General features: G+C 42.7%; 1 protein-coding gene across 1 annotated transcript in view; it reads left to right on the top strand.

Moving 5' to 3' along the window:
- The window catches only part of SAE1 (SUMO1 activating enzyme subunit 1), a 294,712-nt gene extending 278,769 nt beyond the window's left edge, over window positions 1–15,943 (top strand). The window contains exons 8-9 of the mRNA XM_078661014.1: window positions 1,328–1,397; window positions 13,624–15,943. Of these exons, the coding sequence (XP_078517140.1) occupies window positions 1,328–1,397; window positions 13,624–13,716 (163 nt within the window). The 3' untranslated portion in view covers window positions 13,717–15,943. The remainder of the gene's footprint in view (window positions 1–1,327; window positions 1,398–13,623) is intronic.
- Window positions 15,944–18,689: the final 2,746 nt, after the last annotated feature.

Raw genomic sequence — 18,689 nt, 5'->3', positions numbered from 1 at the left:
CTGCCATCAGTTTACATTGGACAGTGACTGAGACATTGAATCTTGGAAACGAACAAAACATGAAACAGAAGCTTCGATATGAAGGATAGATTTTCAAATTGCGTACAGACAAAAGTTGTATAAATGATGAGATCAAGTCCAGCGCTCTACTTCAGCACAGGGAGGTGGATCGCATGCTAATGGAAATACAACTGGAGAAGGCCTGATCAAAGAATTGATCAAGTTTGAACTTGGCATGGTTGAAGTAAACCCATTTATTAGCGTACGGCTTCACTACTTATGATGGAATGTGCCTCTTCCCTATGCATGCCTAATGTAGATAATTCTATATTCTTCAGCTGCCACATATTCTAATTGGCAGGTGCTTTACAGCATGTTTTGAACTTGTGTATAAATTATAAAGGAATCTTCAGTCTTTCACACCAGAGCCCCTGTAGCTTGGTGAATTATAAAATCGACAGAAACACCAGAAAAGTTTGACTGGTTCCATTTTGAATGGCAGTGTGAACGACTGGAGGAAAATGAGCAATGAAAAATTACATCGCCAGCGCACCTTTTCACATGTGAGCTTGCGGTGTTAACACAGCCGGTGCTTCCGATAATGGTTAATATGGGTGGCACCTTTATCCAATAGCTATATGCCCTGTCAGGTTAAAAATGTTTTTACTTGCTGGACTTTTAAGGTGAATACTGTCTTTTGTTTGGGTTTTACATGATATCATCTTACGGGTATGATGAATGCTGTAGCTCACTGGCATACAGGTCAATGAAATTATTACCAATAAATGATACCACACACAGTGGGCAGTAAGAGGATCCCAGGAGTAAATGTCCCTCTCGCCCTGAAGAATGTCCTGAGACCCTAGGACTATTGCATTTAGCGTAGAAACATGTTGACCATTAAATTGCTGATGATGATGTGTTTTTTTCAAACAGATAGCCCTTCCTATGTTGATTTTTAATCCTCTATAAGTGAGGTAAAGACTAATCAAATAAATCCCTCTCCAACTTATTATAATTTTATTTTTTAGATTCCCCTTAGGTAGCATAGTCTCACAGTCTCCTACAATAAGAACTCTGGATGAGACTCCCTGCAACAATCTTGGTTGCAGACGAGGAGCATCCCTAGTGGTGAAGTATTATGTGGATGAATGATCTGCTATTTTCAAAACAGTCAGATTGTGCGTTCCAGTATGAAGCCCTTGCAGCACTGGTCAAAGTCATACCATACACAACAGTCACACCGTCTTTTTCATGTTATATACATGAATGTGCCTCAAGTATATTATTTAGATTAATCAAATTCTATTTAATGTTTTTTTTTTAGCTACTGCTTCTCTGAAATGGCTCCGGTATGTGCAGTTGTTGGAGGTGTCCTAAGTCAGGAAGTTGTGAAGGTAAAGTTTATTTTTGCTTTTTAATGTTTTCCTTCGTTGTTTTAAAAAGTTATTTGTTTGATGAACAACACCCACGTCTGGAAAGGTTTTAACTGGTTCATTGTCTGGTTCCTGATAATGAGTGATTTAAAATCACTTGCCTAAAGAAAGATTATTATTGGAAACCAGGTCATTTCAGGGTGAGATGGAAGCTGAATGTATTTTGCCATGTAAATCGCACTTCATTTCTAGCATGTGATGTTCACTAGCCACATTCTTGGAGAGCAAGCCGCACCAATAGGCAAGGAAAAAATAGTAAAGGCGTGTGGTGAAGGCATATGCGCCTGGCCCTCTAGACATACTACTCCATGGTTCAACATAAGGTAGTACTTTACCGCACTAACATGAGGAGAACCATGTACTACATTTAGAAGCATGTGGACCATAGACCCTCCTTCTTTCAACATTGGTTCAAACGATTTGACATTGAGAAATACGCCCCAATGTGCATCTTCTGTCCGAACACCTGGTGTAGACATGATTTTGCCTACCTCTAAACTCATCCACATGTCCACCAGTGGGAACTCCATCCTCAAGTTTCTGCAGTTACTATTACTATTATAGGACCCCACTCACTGACGTTCACTCCCCCCAGAAAAGGCAAAAGCTTTGTCTCCAGGTACCCACAGTGCAAGGGAAATACACTTGATGAATTGGTCAGGGATATTTACTTACACTTTTCACCTCTCTCATGCTATCCATACGCGGTCAGAAAGATGATGCAGACCCCTACGACTCTTTCTCGCCACTTTGGTCCGACAACCATGGTACTTAATTCTCCTAGATGTGTCCATCAGCCCACATGGGACACTCATAATCTTTCTGGACCCCATCACTCAGCAACCGGGCCAAATCAGGCACCCAGACCCCAGGCAGCTCAACTTTGCTGTATGGCACCAATGGTCTTAGAATTTGGATATTTACAGTTCTCAGTCGAGTTTATGGCCATTGTACATGAGGTACATAGGCCTGCTACTTGGGCTTGTTTTTCTGCGAAGTGGAAAAGACAAATCTATTTCTGTGTGCCTAAGCAATTAGAACCTTTTAAAGTTTCCTTTCAGGATATTGTTTTGTACTCGTTTACCTTCACAATGCAGGTCTAGCAAATACATCTATATGCCTTCATTTTTCTGGTATAGCTTCATACACGAAAAACAGGAAAGGCTCATTTCGTTTACGCATTCCTGTAATAAAGGCATTAATGGAGGACATGAGAAAGGTGTACCCCCGAGAACATCACCGGCACCTGCTTGGAACATTCATGTGGTTCTCACACGCCTAACTGGCCCCCTTTTGAACCACTGCACTCCTATCCCTTGCTGTTCCTTTTGTGAAAAGTGGAACATATAGTTGTACTTAGGACAAATCCCAAGTTCTTACCTAAGGCAGTATCACCTTTTCCCATTAATGAGTCAATTTAGCTTCTGTTGTCTTTCCTCAGCCTGGTATGATAACGGAAAGGGCATTAAACACCTTTTATGTAAAATTGGTGATCCTGTACTATAAAGATAGGACCAGAGCTTTTCGAAAGACCAACTTTTTGTGGTCTTTGCTAAACCTTATTAAAGCCAATGTAATGCCTGGTGGATTGTTAAATGCATCCATACTTGTTATACAAAGCTTAATGTGTGCTCCCTATACTACTTACGGCATACTGTATATGTTAAAAGTGAGCCAGCGTGTCTTTCCTGGGTAAAATTTGTGTATCGTAAATATTTGTGAAGCTGCTACTTGGTCAAGGATTACTGCGTGGACGAAGTAGCGCCTCAACCAGCTATGGTTGGCCAGGATGTTTTAAACACTTTGTTTCAAATCCCTATATCATCTACCAGTTAGTCACCACTAGAAGGATAATGCTTTACAATCGAGGCAAAGCACGTGTATCTACAGCCACGCATGCTGCAAACGGAAAATGTTACTTACCCTGGAGGTATCTGTTCATAGCATGTAACAACTTAGATTCTCATGCACCCACCCTTTTCCCTGAACATGAGCAGCGATAGCACATGTTTTTTTACACTAAATACTCATTTATTGTCAACTAATAATGCACAGAGCACATACCTACTATTCCCTACACTCTACTTTCACCTGTAACCATCTGAGTGAAAAACAATTTATGGGTGGAGTTGGTGCCTACGCGCATTGTAAGAGTAAGTAAGGAGTCACACAACATCCTGTTACTCAAAGCTTCTTCGAAGAAAAACAACTTCTAATATCTGAGCCAACACTAAATAGCAGGCCTATGCAAGGCATATGAATCTACACCACTACACAGTACGAGCATATGTTTTCAGGGTAAGTTAAAGTTTCTGTTCTGATGGAGGTAGAAACTTCAATGTTGAACAGTTCGGTGACACTTTCAGAAGTCTGTGACAGGCTAGCATCTACTGTGTTTTTCTGTAGAAAACTACGGTCTCTGCTGAATACTTCTAAAAGCAGATTCCTCACCTCTACAAATTCCCTGGTGCAAGACTAGACCCGGAATATTTTTCAGCCTACCGTCTGTTTGCCAGTAGGTCGTGTCACGCTGCTCTGGGACTGACCTTTGACCCACGTATAAGTTCCTACCAAGCTCTTTGACATCAGTTCCTTTTCTTCAGTACTTTCTTACATGGATTCAGAGCTAGCTCCTAACTTTTTATTGTCACTTGATGAGTTTTTTCCCCCACATAAGGTCTCTCCAGTGTGGAAGGGAACGCTCCCCCTCCTAAAACGACAGGTTTTAAACCAAGCAGCAACAGTCGCAAACCAATTTCTGTGACAGATCCCCATGAGGAGTGTCTCTTGTGTTTAGGTTCAGGCCTCAACTGCAAGTCATGCGAGCATTGTACCCTGATGCACTCAAGTACCCTGATGCACCCGAGGGCAAATCAGGAGAGTGAAGTCAAGCAGTACGCCACCGAACACCACAGTAAATTGCATAGGAACCTGCTCTTTAGGCCGGTCCTATGACATATCGTCATTTCAGTCCAAATCTTAAAGTAAGTCCAAGTCCAAAATGGAGTATGAGAAGTCCCAGCCTCGCCACTCTTCTTCTGAGGACCCGCTAAGACGTCAAGGTGCCCCTCGATCTTTCTCCTAGTCCCCACCGAGGAGTTGATTATACAACTGGTCCAAAAGCACCCCGAATTTCCAGGGCCATCAGCAGCCAAAACAGATTGTGTTTTTTAAAGAGGACATGCCTTGAATCTTTGGCACCCTAGTGGCTCACTCGAGCACTCCTTTGGACTCCATGAATCCACAGAGTCCCCATTTGGATTATTGAAGGTAGGTCTGTTCTCTGCATCATCAGTGTCTCCTGAACCTGCTTCGAGTTAATCCGAGACTCCAGAGCCAACTTTGCTCCTAGCACTTCAATCTATGCCAATTCCTGCCACGTCAAAGCCGTCTCCAACCCCGCAGATGCCGAAGGAGGACACTGATCCCATTGTCCTGCCTGAGTCCGAACCTAATCTGCTCGATCTCTGTCGAAGTCACATCCTGGCACAATTCTGACTCATCCTCGTCCCAGTACATTCTGGCTCTCATAAGATAGTACCTTTGAAAAGGAGCTGCCCTCCTGTGCACCAACAACTTTTCGTATCAGTCTCTGGCCAGAGTCAACCACCTTTTGATGATGTTGAGGATGTATTTTCCCACAACATGACAATTTCTATTTGGCTCTAGAAGAGGCCAGTGGATTAGGCACTTACCTGACCCAGAACGGGAGATTCCCCTTGGCCCATTTATGGACTAGACAGCCTCATTCGCTATAGGAATTAGTCAGGCAGTTTTGGACTTGCAGTTTGCTTCTGCTGCGGTGAAAACTAACATCCTCACTGAGGTTTTACAACCGGATTGACTTCATCCGAACCTTTGCATCCATTCAAGGACACCCTCATGGATGCTTAAATTAAACCATGATCTTGCCCATTTGTGAACAGACAGGTGGCACAACATCACATGCCAGCCCGGGGGGAGGAGGGTGCTTGCCTTCCTGACACAGCACCCTACTCCTGAGAGCTTGGTAGTTCAGGCACCAACTAAAAGCATTAATGCCATTTTTCCCCTTAGGGCACTCCAGACCGAGTCGAAAAAAATGGAGACACTTGGAAAGGGGATGTTTTCATTTGCCAGCTCACCATTAGGTAAGTCAACACCAGATGTTTGCTTGGTAGGTGCTCTTGTGCATCATGGGACATGGTCACAGAGATCTTACCATCAGTCCCAGAGGTATTCTATGCCAACTTGGGACAGACCATTCAAGACAGTCAGGATGCGACCAGCATGGTGTTGGACAATGCATGAATGAGATCCATGGCTTTTCAAATGACATCCAAGAGACGCTCATGTGGATATGCCTTTTGACGGGTCTTGCCTTTTTGTCGAGAAGGCCGACTCCACCCTTGAGCACTTAAAGAAAGTCAAGTCACTGCACGCTCCTACGGCCTCTCCATGCCCACAAGACAGTATTCCCTACAGTTTTGCCCCTTTTGATGCATTGCTAGGGTTTCTCTTGCAGACAGCGTCAAGACCCCCATACCAACAACAGGCCCCCTATCCCAACAACAGGCCTTCAGTCCTGTCTGGATAGGGGTTCCGGCAGACAGTGTCCAGATCTGCAGGGATCATTTTAGTTTGCTCATAGGTGCACAGGGCCATCATGTGGGAAGCAGAATCAGTAATATTCCCAACCAGCGCAAGCCGTAACGACGGGTGAATCCTGCAGGTAGTCCAACGAGGCTACGCCCTGCCAATCCTTTCCATCCCACCACCTCTTCTGCTTATATCAGAGGAGTTTTCAGAGGAGCATTTGTCCATTTTGCTGCAGGAAGTTCAAGCTCATTTGGAGAAAGGAGCTTTTGAGAGTCCCAGCCTCTGAGATCGGAACTAGATGTTACTCCCATTATTTCCTAGCGCCAAAAAAAGGGCAGACTCCTTTATCATTTTTAGATCTCCGACCTCTCAGTTCCTTTCTGTGGAAGGACAATTTATAGATGCTCATACTAGCCTAGGTTCTATCTGCCCTGAATCCAAGAGACTGGAAGGTAGTGTTGGACATGCAGGATGACTATTTCCATGTAAAGTCAAAGGAGAATCCCTGGAGAAAAAACTTTGCTATTGGGCTAAAGGTACTCGCTATAAATAGTATCTCATTCATCCAACATTCATTCTTCTCGTAGAAGCATACAGTTAAAGTTTCCACACTAGAGTGTAACGTTTACAGTCTTTTATTTTGTAAAAATAAGTATAGAGTACACAGATATCCTATACACATCAGTTTAACATTTCAGCAAAAAGGATTTTTCCTGAAAACATATCTAAATAAAACAATACTTTTAAAACCACATTGTACATGTTATTTCATGAGATTTAAGCGGAGTTATCCACATAATTTCATACATTATAGACATAGATCAAAATACAATAAAAACATTGGCAAATTTCTAATCAATTAGCAAAAGAACACATTAATCTGCAAACAACCCCCTAGAAAAAGTGGTAGCTTTCCGTATTTATGCTACAACATAGCCTGATCCAATAGCCGTTTGTCTATCCAACAGAGAGTCACAGTATCAACAATTCATGAGTATCTGTTATTCCCTAGGCTCCACTTGGATTCTGTATTTTATTCAAATGCGTCGACGCGTTTCGGTGTTAGCCCCCTGGATACGGGGACACTTTTCTTCAGGACAAAACAGTTGTTTAAAAGGGGTTCACCGTTTTCCCACATAGGAATCCGTCTCTAAAGTGAAATGTCGTACAGGTTATATCGGCTAGTTGATATACTCCTCTTTTTCGTGCCTGTCTACTCCCTGGTCAAAGGTGGACCTTTCATATGTTGGAACAGGGTGGATAGTATTTATTCTGTGGCTTTTAGGGTTCCTCATTACTGCCATTCATTCTGGGTGTCTGGAACTGCTGTCTTTGCCAATTAAAACCTCCGTTTCAACGAGGGATAGTTGTGGACTGGAAGTTGCTCCACTTTGAGTGGTCCCACTGTTGTATGAACTGGATATGTTGTCTTTTTTAGTAGGTTCTCGCGTCTGCCTCGTTTTTTCTGACTATTTCCATGTGCCTGTCCTGTAGGCACATAGGCGCTACCTGCGGTTTCAAGGTGGGCCATGAGCATTTTCAGTTTGCTTTACTTCCTTTCGGCCTCACAAGTGCCCTTCGGGGTTTCACGAAAGTGATGGTGGTTGTCGCTGCATACCTTTGAAGGTTGGGGGTGTATCAATATTTCCCTACCGCGACAACTGGCAGTGGAAGGCAGGCTCACCACAGTCAGTCGTTGACCACTGCCAAATGATGGTAAACCTCCTTACATTGTTGCGGTCATAATCAATGTGCCAAAGTCACACTTGAGTCCTTCGCAGAGGCTTCTGTGCATTGTCGCCTCCTCCAAATCAAGGAGTTCAGCACATTTGGGCTGTGATACCGTGTTTCTGCCTCGCTCATGTGTCTCAGTGAGTGTGGCTTTGAGGCATTGTGGCCTCCTGCATGTCGACCATGCCAATTGGCACATGCGGGCTCTAAAGTTGGATCTGAAGTCTGTGAGCCTAGCACCAAGGGAGCATGTCAGTGATGGCTGTTGAAACGCAGTTGGATCAGCAGCAAATATCTCTCCTTACTTCTTCCAGAAATGATGGTGGGTTGGGGAGGACATCTTGAGATCAAAAGGCTCTGGTCTTTGGCAGAGACACGTTTTCACATCACCCTGTTGAAATTGGGGCTATTCGTTTTGCGTTGAAAGCCTTCCTGGCAACCATCAAGGTGATGTTGGTTTAGGTCCGCATGGACAACACCACCGCCCTATGGCGTGTGGCAACAAACTGCAGTGTGGGGTGCTCGTTTTTGTGCTGGGGGCTTTTCACTTCTGTAACCAACTAAATTGTCAGGGAATTTCCCTAATCGTGCAACACTTGGAAGAATCTTTAAACACCAGGGCAGATGCCTAGCCGATTACAAATGGCATTTACTCCCAGAAGTGGCTCAGGACGCCTTCCAACAATGGCCAGAACCCTGGCTTCATCATTTCACCACTGCCTCGAATGTGCAATGTCAGCACTTTTATGCACTGGAGTTTCCCAGAACACTATCTTTCAATGCGTATTTTGCTTAGAGTAGAACACAAGGCTCTTGTATACTTTCCTGCCACTACCTCTCTTGCCCTGTGTTCTGAAGATCAGGAATGACCAGGTCCAAGTCGTCCTAGTAACTCTGGATTGGACCAAGAGAGTGTGGTACCTGGAACGTCTGGGCATTAACAACTATTGTTTTTGGTCAACCAACAGATTCAATAAATCATGGTCCAGCAAGTGCTTGTGTTCTTAGAAAAGAAAGTACTTTAATACCACAGCTGTGAGAAAAACTAGGGCATCGAACAGTCTTGAAAGTTAAACAATCTTGACCCTGTGCTTAAATGGAAATGCTGCACCCACCCTGGTTCCCTCTTCTCTGCTCTGTGGTCCTGCAATAGTGCCCTGTCCCCTTATAGGGTGGTCCTCTCCTGTAAGTCGAGTTTGCCTTAATTAGATACATGTACATGTATCACTAAGTGGTTCAACTAGGGCAACTGGTAGATCAGTTTGTATCATTATTTAGCCCAAAGGGCTCTTACTGATCTGTAAACCACCATATTGGCGTTTGGCTTTTTTCAGTTTTTCAGCCTTTGGAGGTTGTACCTAGTAGTGACAGCACCAGTCCACTCTCTGTAGAAGTGCTGGTTAGCATGGGGTTATGCAGTTGTCCTGTTTCCTATAGTTCACCACAAGAACAACGCTCTGGTAGACCGGACGACCTCTCACAACATACGCCGAACCCAGGCCCACTGGATGTTGGCTTCTTCAAGGCCTCCCACACACCTGGGTCTCCTCCTCGACAGCCTCTCCTCCCACAGGGCAGGGCACTCTCCTCCCCTTTCTCAGCAGGCAGGCCAATAGACACTAGGCAATACCACAGCTTCTTGGGCAAGGTGCAGATGAATTGTGAAAACTCTGCACTTAGCTGTTATCTACCTCCTTGAAGTAGCATTCAGGCCAGACCAAACAATAGGACTTGCCTAGCATCTTCAGGCTCACCCACTCTCCCCCACCGTCTAAGAAATGGCAGTGCTCAAGAAAATCTAAATGACATTCCCGTGGTAAAAGGTCCTTCGAATTTCCAAGAGCAGTCGTCCCTCACTTCAGTGTCCGCTTCTCCGTCCTCTGGCTTCTGGAAAGCAAGCAGTACACTTCCTCTCTCTGGGGAAGGCAGTAGGCGTCGGCCTTCTTCCACCACGCTAGACCAGAGGGAATCCAGAATGGATCCCACTGGTCCCAGTAAACGTATACATATTGTACACAGTCTCACAGGGTATGTGCCGCATTTTATACACTCAAGCTCATTAATTTTGAGTCATCAAATTGCCTGGGGTAGCAGAAATAACATCCTACATTCTTTGACCTTAATGACATCACAGGAAGGGACATCCTATGAACTTTCACCCTGAAACTTACCATGAAGTGATATCACATGATATGAACCTGACATCACAATAATTTACATTGTTGAACTTCTGTAAGAACTGCATGATTAATATAACACAGCAAAAACACATGTTTGTTAGGTTCTGCCTTTAATAGGATGCCACAATGATGTGCGAGGGGAACAATACTCATTTCTGTTTGCCACTACTCAGAACAGTACTGGGAACCTAAATTATTTATACCACAGTCGTGATTTAATTTAAATGTTCCCCTTGTTTAAACCGCACTGAGGAAAGTCGTGATAAATCCTAGGGGTCGGGTGACTTAGATTCGAAAAAACAATACAACTTTCGACCACTTGTATTACTTGATATTGACCACATATCGAAATATGATCTATAGTATTGGCTGAAATTATTCCTTAATTGTAATGCTCTATTATTTAGTATAATTGCAAGTCCTTATCACGAGTACGAAGCACAGAGGTGAAGTTTTTTATTCAAACACATCAATATTTAATGTATTCACAGTAATGAATATTTCAATAATTAGTTGAAACATGCGTTTGTTTTCTAGTTTGTTTTTTATTGAAACTGAAGAGTGGGAGCACATTTACACTACTGCTGGGTCTGGTGGCTTAGTGGACTAATGTGTCCACTGTAGAGGCCTGTGTTTGACCTCATGATCACTGTTTCAAATCCCGGCGGGTCCACTCAGCCTTTTATCCTACCGAGGTCGATAAAATTAGTACCATTGTATTGTGTAACAATAAGCATCTATTGTTAGGCATCAAGATACTCTTCTGGGTGAGGCCTAATACTAGCCCTGAATAGCAGGGTGCGTGTCTGACCTCTTCTAAGAAGGGTTTGGGAGGGGTGGGTGTTTATGGTACATTTCTCCTACCTGCACGTTTAGAAACAAATGGGCCAATGAAGTGCATTTAAAGCACAATTTTCACATAGATTTGACTTACAAAGCCATAAAGTTCACTCATTGAATATTAAAATCCTTTCATGGTATGCCAAGGCAATGAAATTGATGCTCCCAGGATTTACCCCCATTTTTCAGAATTTGAGTGTGGTATGAAAATGGAGGGTGGTATGAACAACCTGGGTCTGAATGTGTCTGAGGAGATTTAGGAAGGAATTGTGGAAAATGAGGCTGCTGATGTATGCAAGGGTGTAGTGCGGTGGGGTGGCAGTGGTGAAGGAGAACACGTAGTGGCCGTGAGGCTATGGTGAGCTACTGACAATATCCCTAACCCAGTTAGGGCCAGGAGGGGTAAAAGGCTCAATGGATAAGGCCACCCCAAAGATCAACTTCCATTTCTTAGGGATGTGTATGTGGGCGAACTCAAGACTAGGGGGTAGATGTATCAAAATTCCATTTTGTGATTTCTAAATAGCGATTTTTAAGGAATCGCTATTTAGAATTCTCAAAATGGAATGTATGTAAAAAATCGCCATAGGAATGATTGCAAAATATTTCTTAATTTGCGAATCGCAGTTTGCGAATTCGCAAATTGAGAATAATTTCAAGGGTGCAGGGGTGTCTCAAAGACACCCTGCTGCACCCCTGAAATTTACATGTGTGTGCATATGGCGCACATACATGCCCTATGGGCATGTATCTGCTTCACATGCCACCTTCACAAATGCCAAATAGGGTATTTTTAATTGAAATCGCAAATTACCACCAACTACAAGTTGGTGGTAATTTGCGATTTCTTAACCCAAATTCTCAATTTCAAAAATACACATACATCTCATTTAAGGAATCGCAAAATTTGCGATACCTTTAATGCTTAAGAAAAATAAGGAATCGCAAATTACTGCGATTCCTTATTTTGCAATTTTTTTAATACATTCCAAAAAATGCAAAAAAGCCTTTTGCGATGCGAATTTCGGCCTTTGCGAATCGCAAAAGGCTCGATACATCTACCCCCTGGAGACTTGGTAAGAAGCTTCCTGTGAAGGAGTCGATGTTCATCTTCCTTCTGTCGAGGAAAAGCTTAGTGGTGAATGATCTCAGCGTCGATGGTGCTTGTCTATGCCGCTCTCAAGGCCTATCTAGGCTTTCCTTTTCAAGAGCATAATTTGCTCTGAAGCTGTCTCAGTTCCTAGGGAACATTGATGGGTGGCGTGGCTCGCACCCTTAATTGGAGCATAATTCAGCATTGAAGAAGGCTAGCGTGGTTGAGCAGTGACCGGGGGTGGAGCCAGACCTGAAGGACTGGTGCCTTTTCAAGCTGGAGTAGGGGGCTTGATGCCAGACTCCCTAAGGAGCTGTGCTTGGTCGCGGGGTGCTTTGGAGGTTGAGATGGCTATTGCATCTAAGGGTGGACTGGGGCCCTAGGTGTCGATCTGCTATTTGGTCAGGAGTGGTGCTAGGATAAGTTATTGATCTCTTCTTGCTTAACATTGTTGGAGACTTCAGAGGTCGCCACACCACCTCTGTGCACTTGCCTTCTTGGGTGGCTGGATGGCCAGACGGGCCTTCATCTTCTTGGGCATCGAACAGATGGCCCGAAGACGCAAGAGTTTCAGTGGGGGTTCAGTGTTGTAATATGCTCAGCACTTATTTCTTTGGTGCCAGAGAGTTTTTTTTACAGTGGAAAACCCAGTAGGCCTTGCAGAAAGCATCTTCGTTTTTCCGTGACAGGCAGTTTACACATGCTGTGTTGGTCTGATTAGGACTTCTTGGCATTGCACCCAGAGCAGAACAACGCCTTGCATTAATTCTCTGGAATACAACAGAGCCAACGCTTGTTTATGGTGGGCGTATCCGGTCATGATGTGTCTAGAAGTCTGGTGCGGTGCGTCCAAAGGAAATCGGCCGTTGTTTAAGAGTCGTCCAACTGGGTGAAGGGCAGGCAGACTGTTTTCAAAGTTGCTGAGTTCACAAAATCGAAGGCTGGTCCAGAAGAATCTGGAAGAATTATTGGTCTGTCCGGAGCTGGCACTCAAGCATCCAAACTGATGCCAGAAGAAAACAATCCGAAGTGGAGACTTTGCCTTGATGCATTATGAACTAAAGAAAGAGTCACAACTGAAGAAAAACAAGTTGCAAACTTCCGGGCACAACACTAGATGGCAGGAGTATGCACAGCATGATAATCTATAGCACAGTACCCTAGGAACAGATTATGATGCAAGTAGTATTTTCCTTATTGTCCTTTACACACACAGCAATTTTCATCCCTCTTTTTTTGTTACCATGTTTATTTTTATAGAGCCTGTTAAAAAAATCTGATTATTTACTTATTATTACCGTCATGAAGCGAGGCAATTTTGCAAATTATATGTTGTCATGTGCTTAAGCATGAATGTTAACCACATCTTAATATAGATATGGAAACCAAACCTAAGTTAGGACCAAGAAAAGTATCAAATTAAATGAAACAATGGAGTAGAACTGATATTAGGGAGACTTGAAATAGCTTGCGTAATATGTCAAAACTGATTTTTGATCATTTTTTGTGTTGGTTGATGTGAGGCGTAAACAGGCACACTTTTACTTGTGGTAATAAATGAAACCTATGAAAAATAAAATGCCATTGTTAAGGAATATGGAACACTTGCTACATAACTAAATTGACAAAGCCCAAGCCAAAAATAATACTAATCTGTTTGCTTGTCATGGTTCCTGAACAAATTGTGAAAACAATATTCAGATGTTTTTGTTTGAAGATATGATGTGGTGTAGTTACGCCTGAAATATTTTGCTTTTTCTTCCAGGCTTTATCACAGAGAGACCCACCCCACAACAATTTCTTCTTCTTCGATGGATTACAAGGCAGCGGAATTGTTGATTGCTTGGGGACCAAATAGAAGACTGATGTTGCCATAATTCGAAAACACATTTGGTGTGGAAACGGACTAACACATTTTTTAGTCCCAATAATCTCACTCGGGAGGGCAGTGGTTGCTCTGTTAACCTGCAACTGAATTCCATAAAAAAAAACTGGGGCACTCACAAATAACCCCTTAGATTCTTCACCAACGAGGAAGTGGGAGCATTGCTTTATTTTGGAAGCTCAGCCTAATCACTGACATGTGATAATTAATGTTTGATGCACGTGCATTCTTTAAGCTGCCATCTTGTTCAAGGCCTGAAGTGATAATATGTTCTTGCTTACGGTTTGGTCACGAATATGTCTTTCCTTATCTGCAGGTTAAAATCTGTGTAGACTTCTTATTTGATTAAAGTCTGAAACATTTGATGTTCTTCATAGGCTTGTTGGATAATTGGAGTGTCTGACGATAATCCCTTAATGCTGGGGCCCAGTGGATGGTAGAACTACAATTTTTCTGCCCTTCTTCTAAATCTTTGTTATGGATTAAGTTGGCACGCAAGACAAACTGTTTCCACACCTGTAGTCAGTGGCATAATTCATCCCTTGCCTTGAGCCTTCAATTGACTTGTTGCAACTGCACTGTCTTTCTGCCTTTTGGTCTACATCATCTTTTGGGTATTCCATAGTTCATTTTGGCTGCTACTCACTGTCGCTATGTGGATGTTTACCTTGGGAATTCCTTAATCCACTTTGGTTATTAGGCATAAAAACAGGGCAATTAGTAGTTTTGTTTCTTTTTGCCTACGTTTGCTGTGTGAACTGGGCGGTGTTTGTTTTTTCTGCATTGCTTTGGCAGTGTCACTGCACCCTTTTATGGAAGGAGCATTTTTATGGTTAACCAGGCATATCGATTTTGCTCTTTGCTTGGTCTGGAAACTAGTCAATTATACTTTTAGAGTACAAATGGCATTCGATACCTGAAACTAGTTAATTTCACACCAAGCCACCTGATCAAATGGAGTTTATCCTAGGCCATCTTAGTCTAACTCTACTGTTATCATGAGTGCCTCGTTTGCACTTTGCAGAATCTCTTGAATAAAACCTTACAAGGAAAGATTGTTTAAGGCATAGTAATTTTCTTGTCGTTAAAACCCATTTTCGATTGTTAGACTTAATTAAATTCCCCTCTGGTCCAAAGTAGTGCCTCACATGCTTTAATATTTATGTATGTCACAGTCCTTGTGAAATACCTTTATGGTTCATCATTTAATATCCCATTCTAACTTATAAACTAATATGTCGAGTTATCAATCACTGGAATGCTTCTTGCACTAAAGTAATCTTCCTTTTCTGCAGAGAACATGGAAATCCAAGCATTTTTTAATTCGAAACTCAAAGGTGAATTTCTCCTTTCTGTCCTCTTAGCTTTAAAATATAAGTTTGCATACAGATTTTTTTTTTTTTAAAGCAAAAAAATTACAATGGCTTCAGAATCTGTCTTGCTTTTTGCAACTGCATTTACTACAACTTAAGGAAATAAATTATCTCTTTGAAAGTCCATAGTGAAGATCTTCTAGTAGAAACCATAGGGCCCTTTGTAGGTGCAGTAAGGCGATGTAAATCCTGAAAATTCTTCTGTGCCCTCTTTTTATTTTTCTGACTTCCTTATACTTTACCTGGTTGCCTGCAAACGATCATGCCATTCATGGGAGCAGTTTCGCTTTAGTTTGTCGCCCAAGGCAGACTGCAAGAATAATAGGAACCTTGTCCTCCAAAGAAAAAAAAAATGTGTTTCGACCCACGAACTTGTACAAAGCCACAGTGATGTTAGTGAGATAAAACTGTGGTTGTATTCCATTTGTTAGTCTGATAATAAAGCCTATCTTTGCTTCTAGCCAGGTTAAGAAAAATGAAATTGAAGCATTCTGTTGCATACTTTTGTGAGATTAACTAAATGTGATCTTGATTTTGTTAAGAATGTTTATGGGTGACGAAATGCAATTAGTTTTACCAAACATTATTTTCTCTTCACGGCCAGTCTGTGCATTAATTAGTCGCAATGGAAGGTGGTACCATGTGAATGGCTATGGCGGAAATGTACGCCCTCGTAGGTCACGTTTAAGGTTTGGGTTGTTAAATACTTAGAATACAGTTTATGTAATATTTTTCATCCGTTAGTTAAAACAGTTGTACTGTATGGATTTTGACATGCATTCTAAAGTTGTTGTTTTTTTCTAAAAATAAATGATAACGTTCTTTGTTTTGAGACATTTTCTTTGAGATCAAACTCATGAGTTCTAGTCTGAGCATCAGATGAGCATCATTGTAAAACATTACATGCAGTTTTCTATTACAGGACCTTATATAATATTTATAAATAATCAACATCCTGTAGTACTTTTCACAGCAATGAGGCTTTATTGAAGGCAACTTGTTCATCTGTCTGACTGTCTATCTATCTGTCTGTCTGTCTGTCTGTCTGTCTGTCTGTCTGTCTGTCTGTCTGTCTGTCTGTCTGTCCTTGAAACGGTTAAGTGCAGTCAAAGTTGAGAAATAAAACCAAACCCCCAGAAATTCCCCAGTTAAAGTTAGCTTTGAAAACCATGTCTCGCTTACTTTACATGAAAACCATGGCTCTCACACCAAATGCTATGCTCATGACCGCACTCTTAATTTAACAATTGACTTGACAAATGTCACAAATGATCTCACCAGTGACATGACATTACATTGCCATTAACATAAGGAGTGACACCGCTGTTGGGGCCTATTCACAAAGGCATTTTTGATATGAAAATTACGGTAGTATTTTTTTTTATTAACATATTCTTACTTGACTTTGTGAACTGGCCTGCAAAACATATAAAATATCAATATTCAGAGATATTAATATACAATTAATACAAATAGAAAGGACTTTGACCTCTTTGCACTTTTACTAATGGATTAGGTGGAGGTTTCTGGGTTGTTTCATAAGTCATGTAGAGTATGTAAATGAATATATACAATCCAGTCGCCTTAATTTTATTGTAAATCATCCACCGTGGATACAGTATGACCTGATTCTCTATTTTGCAATGTAAAAATGTTGCGTAAAGTCCTCTTATCATTGTGAATAATTTAAGGTCATGAACAATGCATTTCATATGCGAGTTATGATTTATGGGGCTAATCCTAATTATGATTTTCAGGAGTTTTTCTGAACCAAAATTGCACTTTAAATGTGTTTTTTTAAAGTTAATTTCACACATTTTTGAAATACTGTAGGAATTTGGCTCTGTATATACTATACCAAAGTAAGGTATAGTGTGTACAGAGTTCAGGGAGTCCCCAGAGGTGTAGCAGAGGCTAAATTAGGTAAGTACTAACAGCTCTCTTTGTGGTAGTATGGGCTAGCAGTTAGGATTATCCAGAGGGTGTAGTAAGCATTTATTGTGTTCACTCACTCCAGACTGATAGCACACACTCAGAGACTGAATTGAGTATAAAAAAAGTATACTTATGTTTTCTTTTTAGAATCAAGCAGGACTTGGCATAGTTAAGTAAAATGTACTCTCAAATGCAAAACTTTACAAGGAAGTGCAGTTGTGGTTAAATTTGCAATTGTTACAGCTTTGTATTGGCTTTCAAAACAATTTAAATTACACAGTAATCACTTTTGGAATACTTTTAGATTACTTTTGGATTACATCAACTACTCGGGTAGTATGCCTAGATACCACACCGGGGGACTCACAATACAAGGTATGTAAGACTTTATAAGGTTTCCAGTGTAGTTACTTTTTCTTTTCTACAAAGTTCAGCTCAACATAGAACATTTTCAGGGACAAAACATCACAACATTTGTTCCAATGGGGAAAAAGTGTTAGCGGTTTCTCAGGTAAATAAACAACTTGCGAGTGGGAGTTTTGAAGTTAGGACCAAGGCTCCCTATGGTCTAGGTAGGCACTCAAATTGCACCAACAGCGCCACTGGGGCAGCAGAGGGCAGGGGCCCAACGTTAGCCTGTGGGGCTAAGGGGGCCTTCGGTCAGGATCTACTTATGAACCGGGTGTGAGAGCAAAGTTCCTGGGTTTAAGGTCTACACTGCAGGGGCCAACAATCAGCACAGAATCTGCACCACCAACGGCACAGGGGCGGTCGGGTACAGTGTGCCAAAAAGAAGTCTGGAACCCAGTGGATTCCAATGGAGACCTCCGGTTTGGCAAAGAGGCTGCAGATTTGGGTAGGGAGATTTCCTGAAGGCGACCACCAGCAGGAACGGTAAGATGGGTTCTTGGGGGGGGGGGGGGGAGGGGGGTGCCTAGACACTGCCCGGTGGGCCACCCACGGCCGTGGGGCGTTGGGTGCAGGGGAGTCTTTTGGCATTGGGGCTTCTTGCCAGTTCTGGTCTTGGTCAGGGGGGCCCTTCAGGTTGAGGCTGCATGCGCCGTCCTGAAGCTTGAGAGAGGTTGGGATCACCATATCCCAGGTCAGGATCGCTGGGTAGGTCTCCTTGTTGTGTTGGGCCACTTAAACTCAGGCCATCGGCATCTGGTGCAGTGGTGCAAAACCGCGGAGCTGCCTGGGTCTGTATTCTTGTCTTGGAGTCTTTGTTGAGCAAATCTGGTGCTCACGGGTGACAGTCTGTAAGGTGAGTGCAGGTCAGAACCTCTGGGCTCTGTGGGGCTGATGGACATGCCGGTTTCTTTGCAGTAAGCAGGTTGGAGTTGGGACAGGCCAGTAGGGCTGGGGCCAAGCAGTAGGTGTCCTCTTCTTCCTGTGTCAGCGCAGTTCTTCGGTCCTTATTCTTTCTTCCTCGAGTTTGAGGAGGCAAGTTTCAGAGTTGCCCCATAATGCTAAATTTAGAGGCGTTACAGGAGTGTGCAGGCCGGACTCAATGGGTCCCTTCCTTGGGGTGAGTAGACCCCCTATTATGCCACCCTCAGATGAGAGGGGGGCATGAGCGTCTTTCTGATTGGTTGGGGTCCCCTCATCTCCAAGATGGATGGGGACTGAGATATATGC

Source organism: Lissotriton helveticus, chromosome 9, assembly GCF_964261635.1.
Source record: "Lissotriton helveticus chromosome 9, aLisHel1.1, whole genome shotgun sequence".
Taxonomy (NCBI): Eukaryota; Metazoa; Chordata; class Amphibia; order Caudata; family Salamandridae; genus Lissotriton; species Lissotriton helveticus.
The sequence above is the reverse complement of the archived record's forward strand: the minus strand, read 5'-3'. Positions and strand labels throughout refer to the sequence as shown.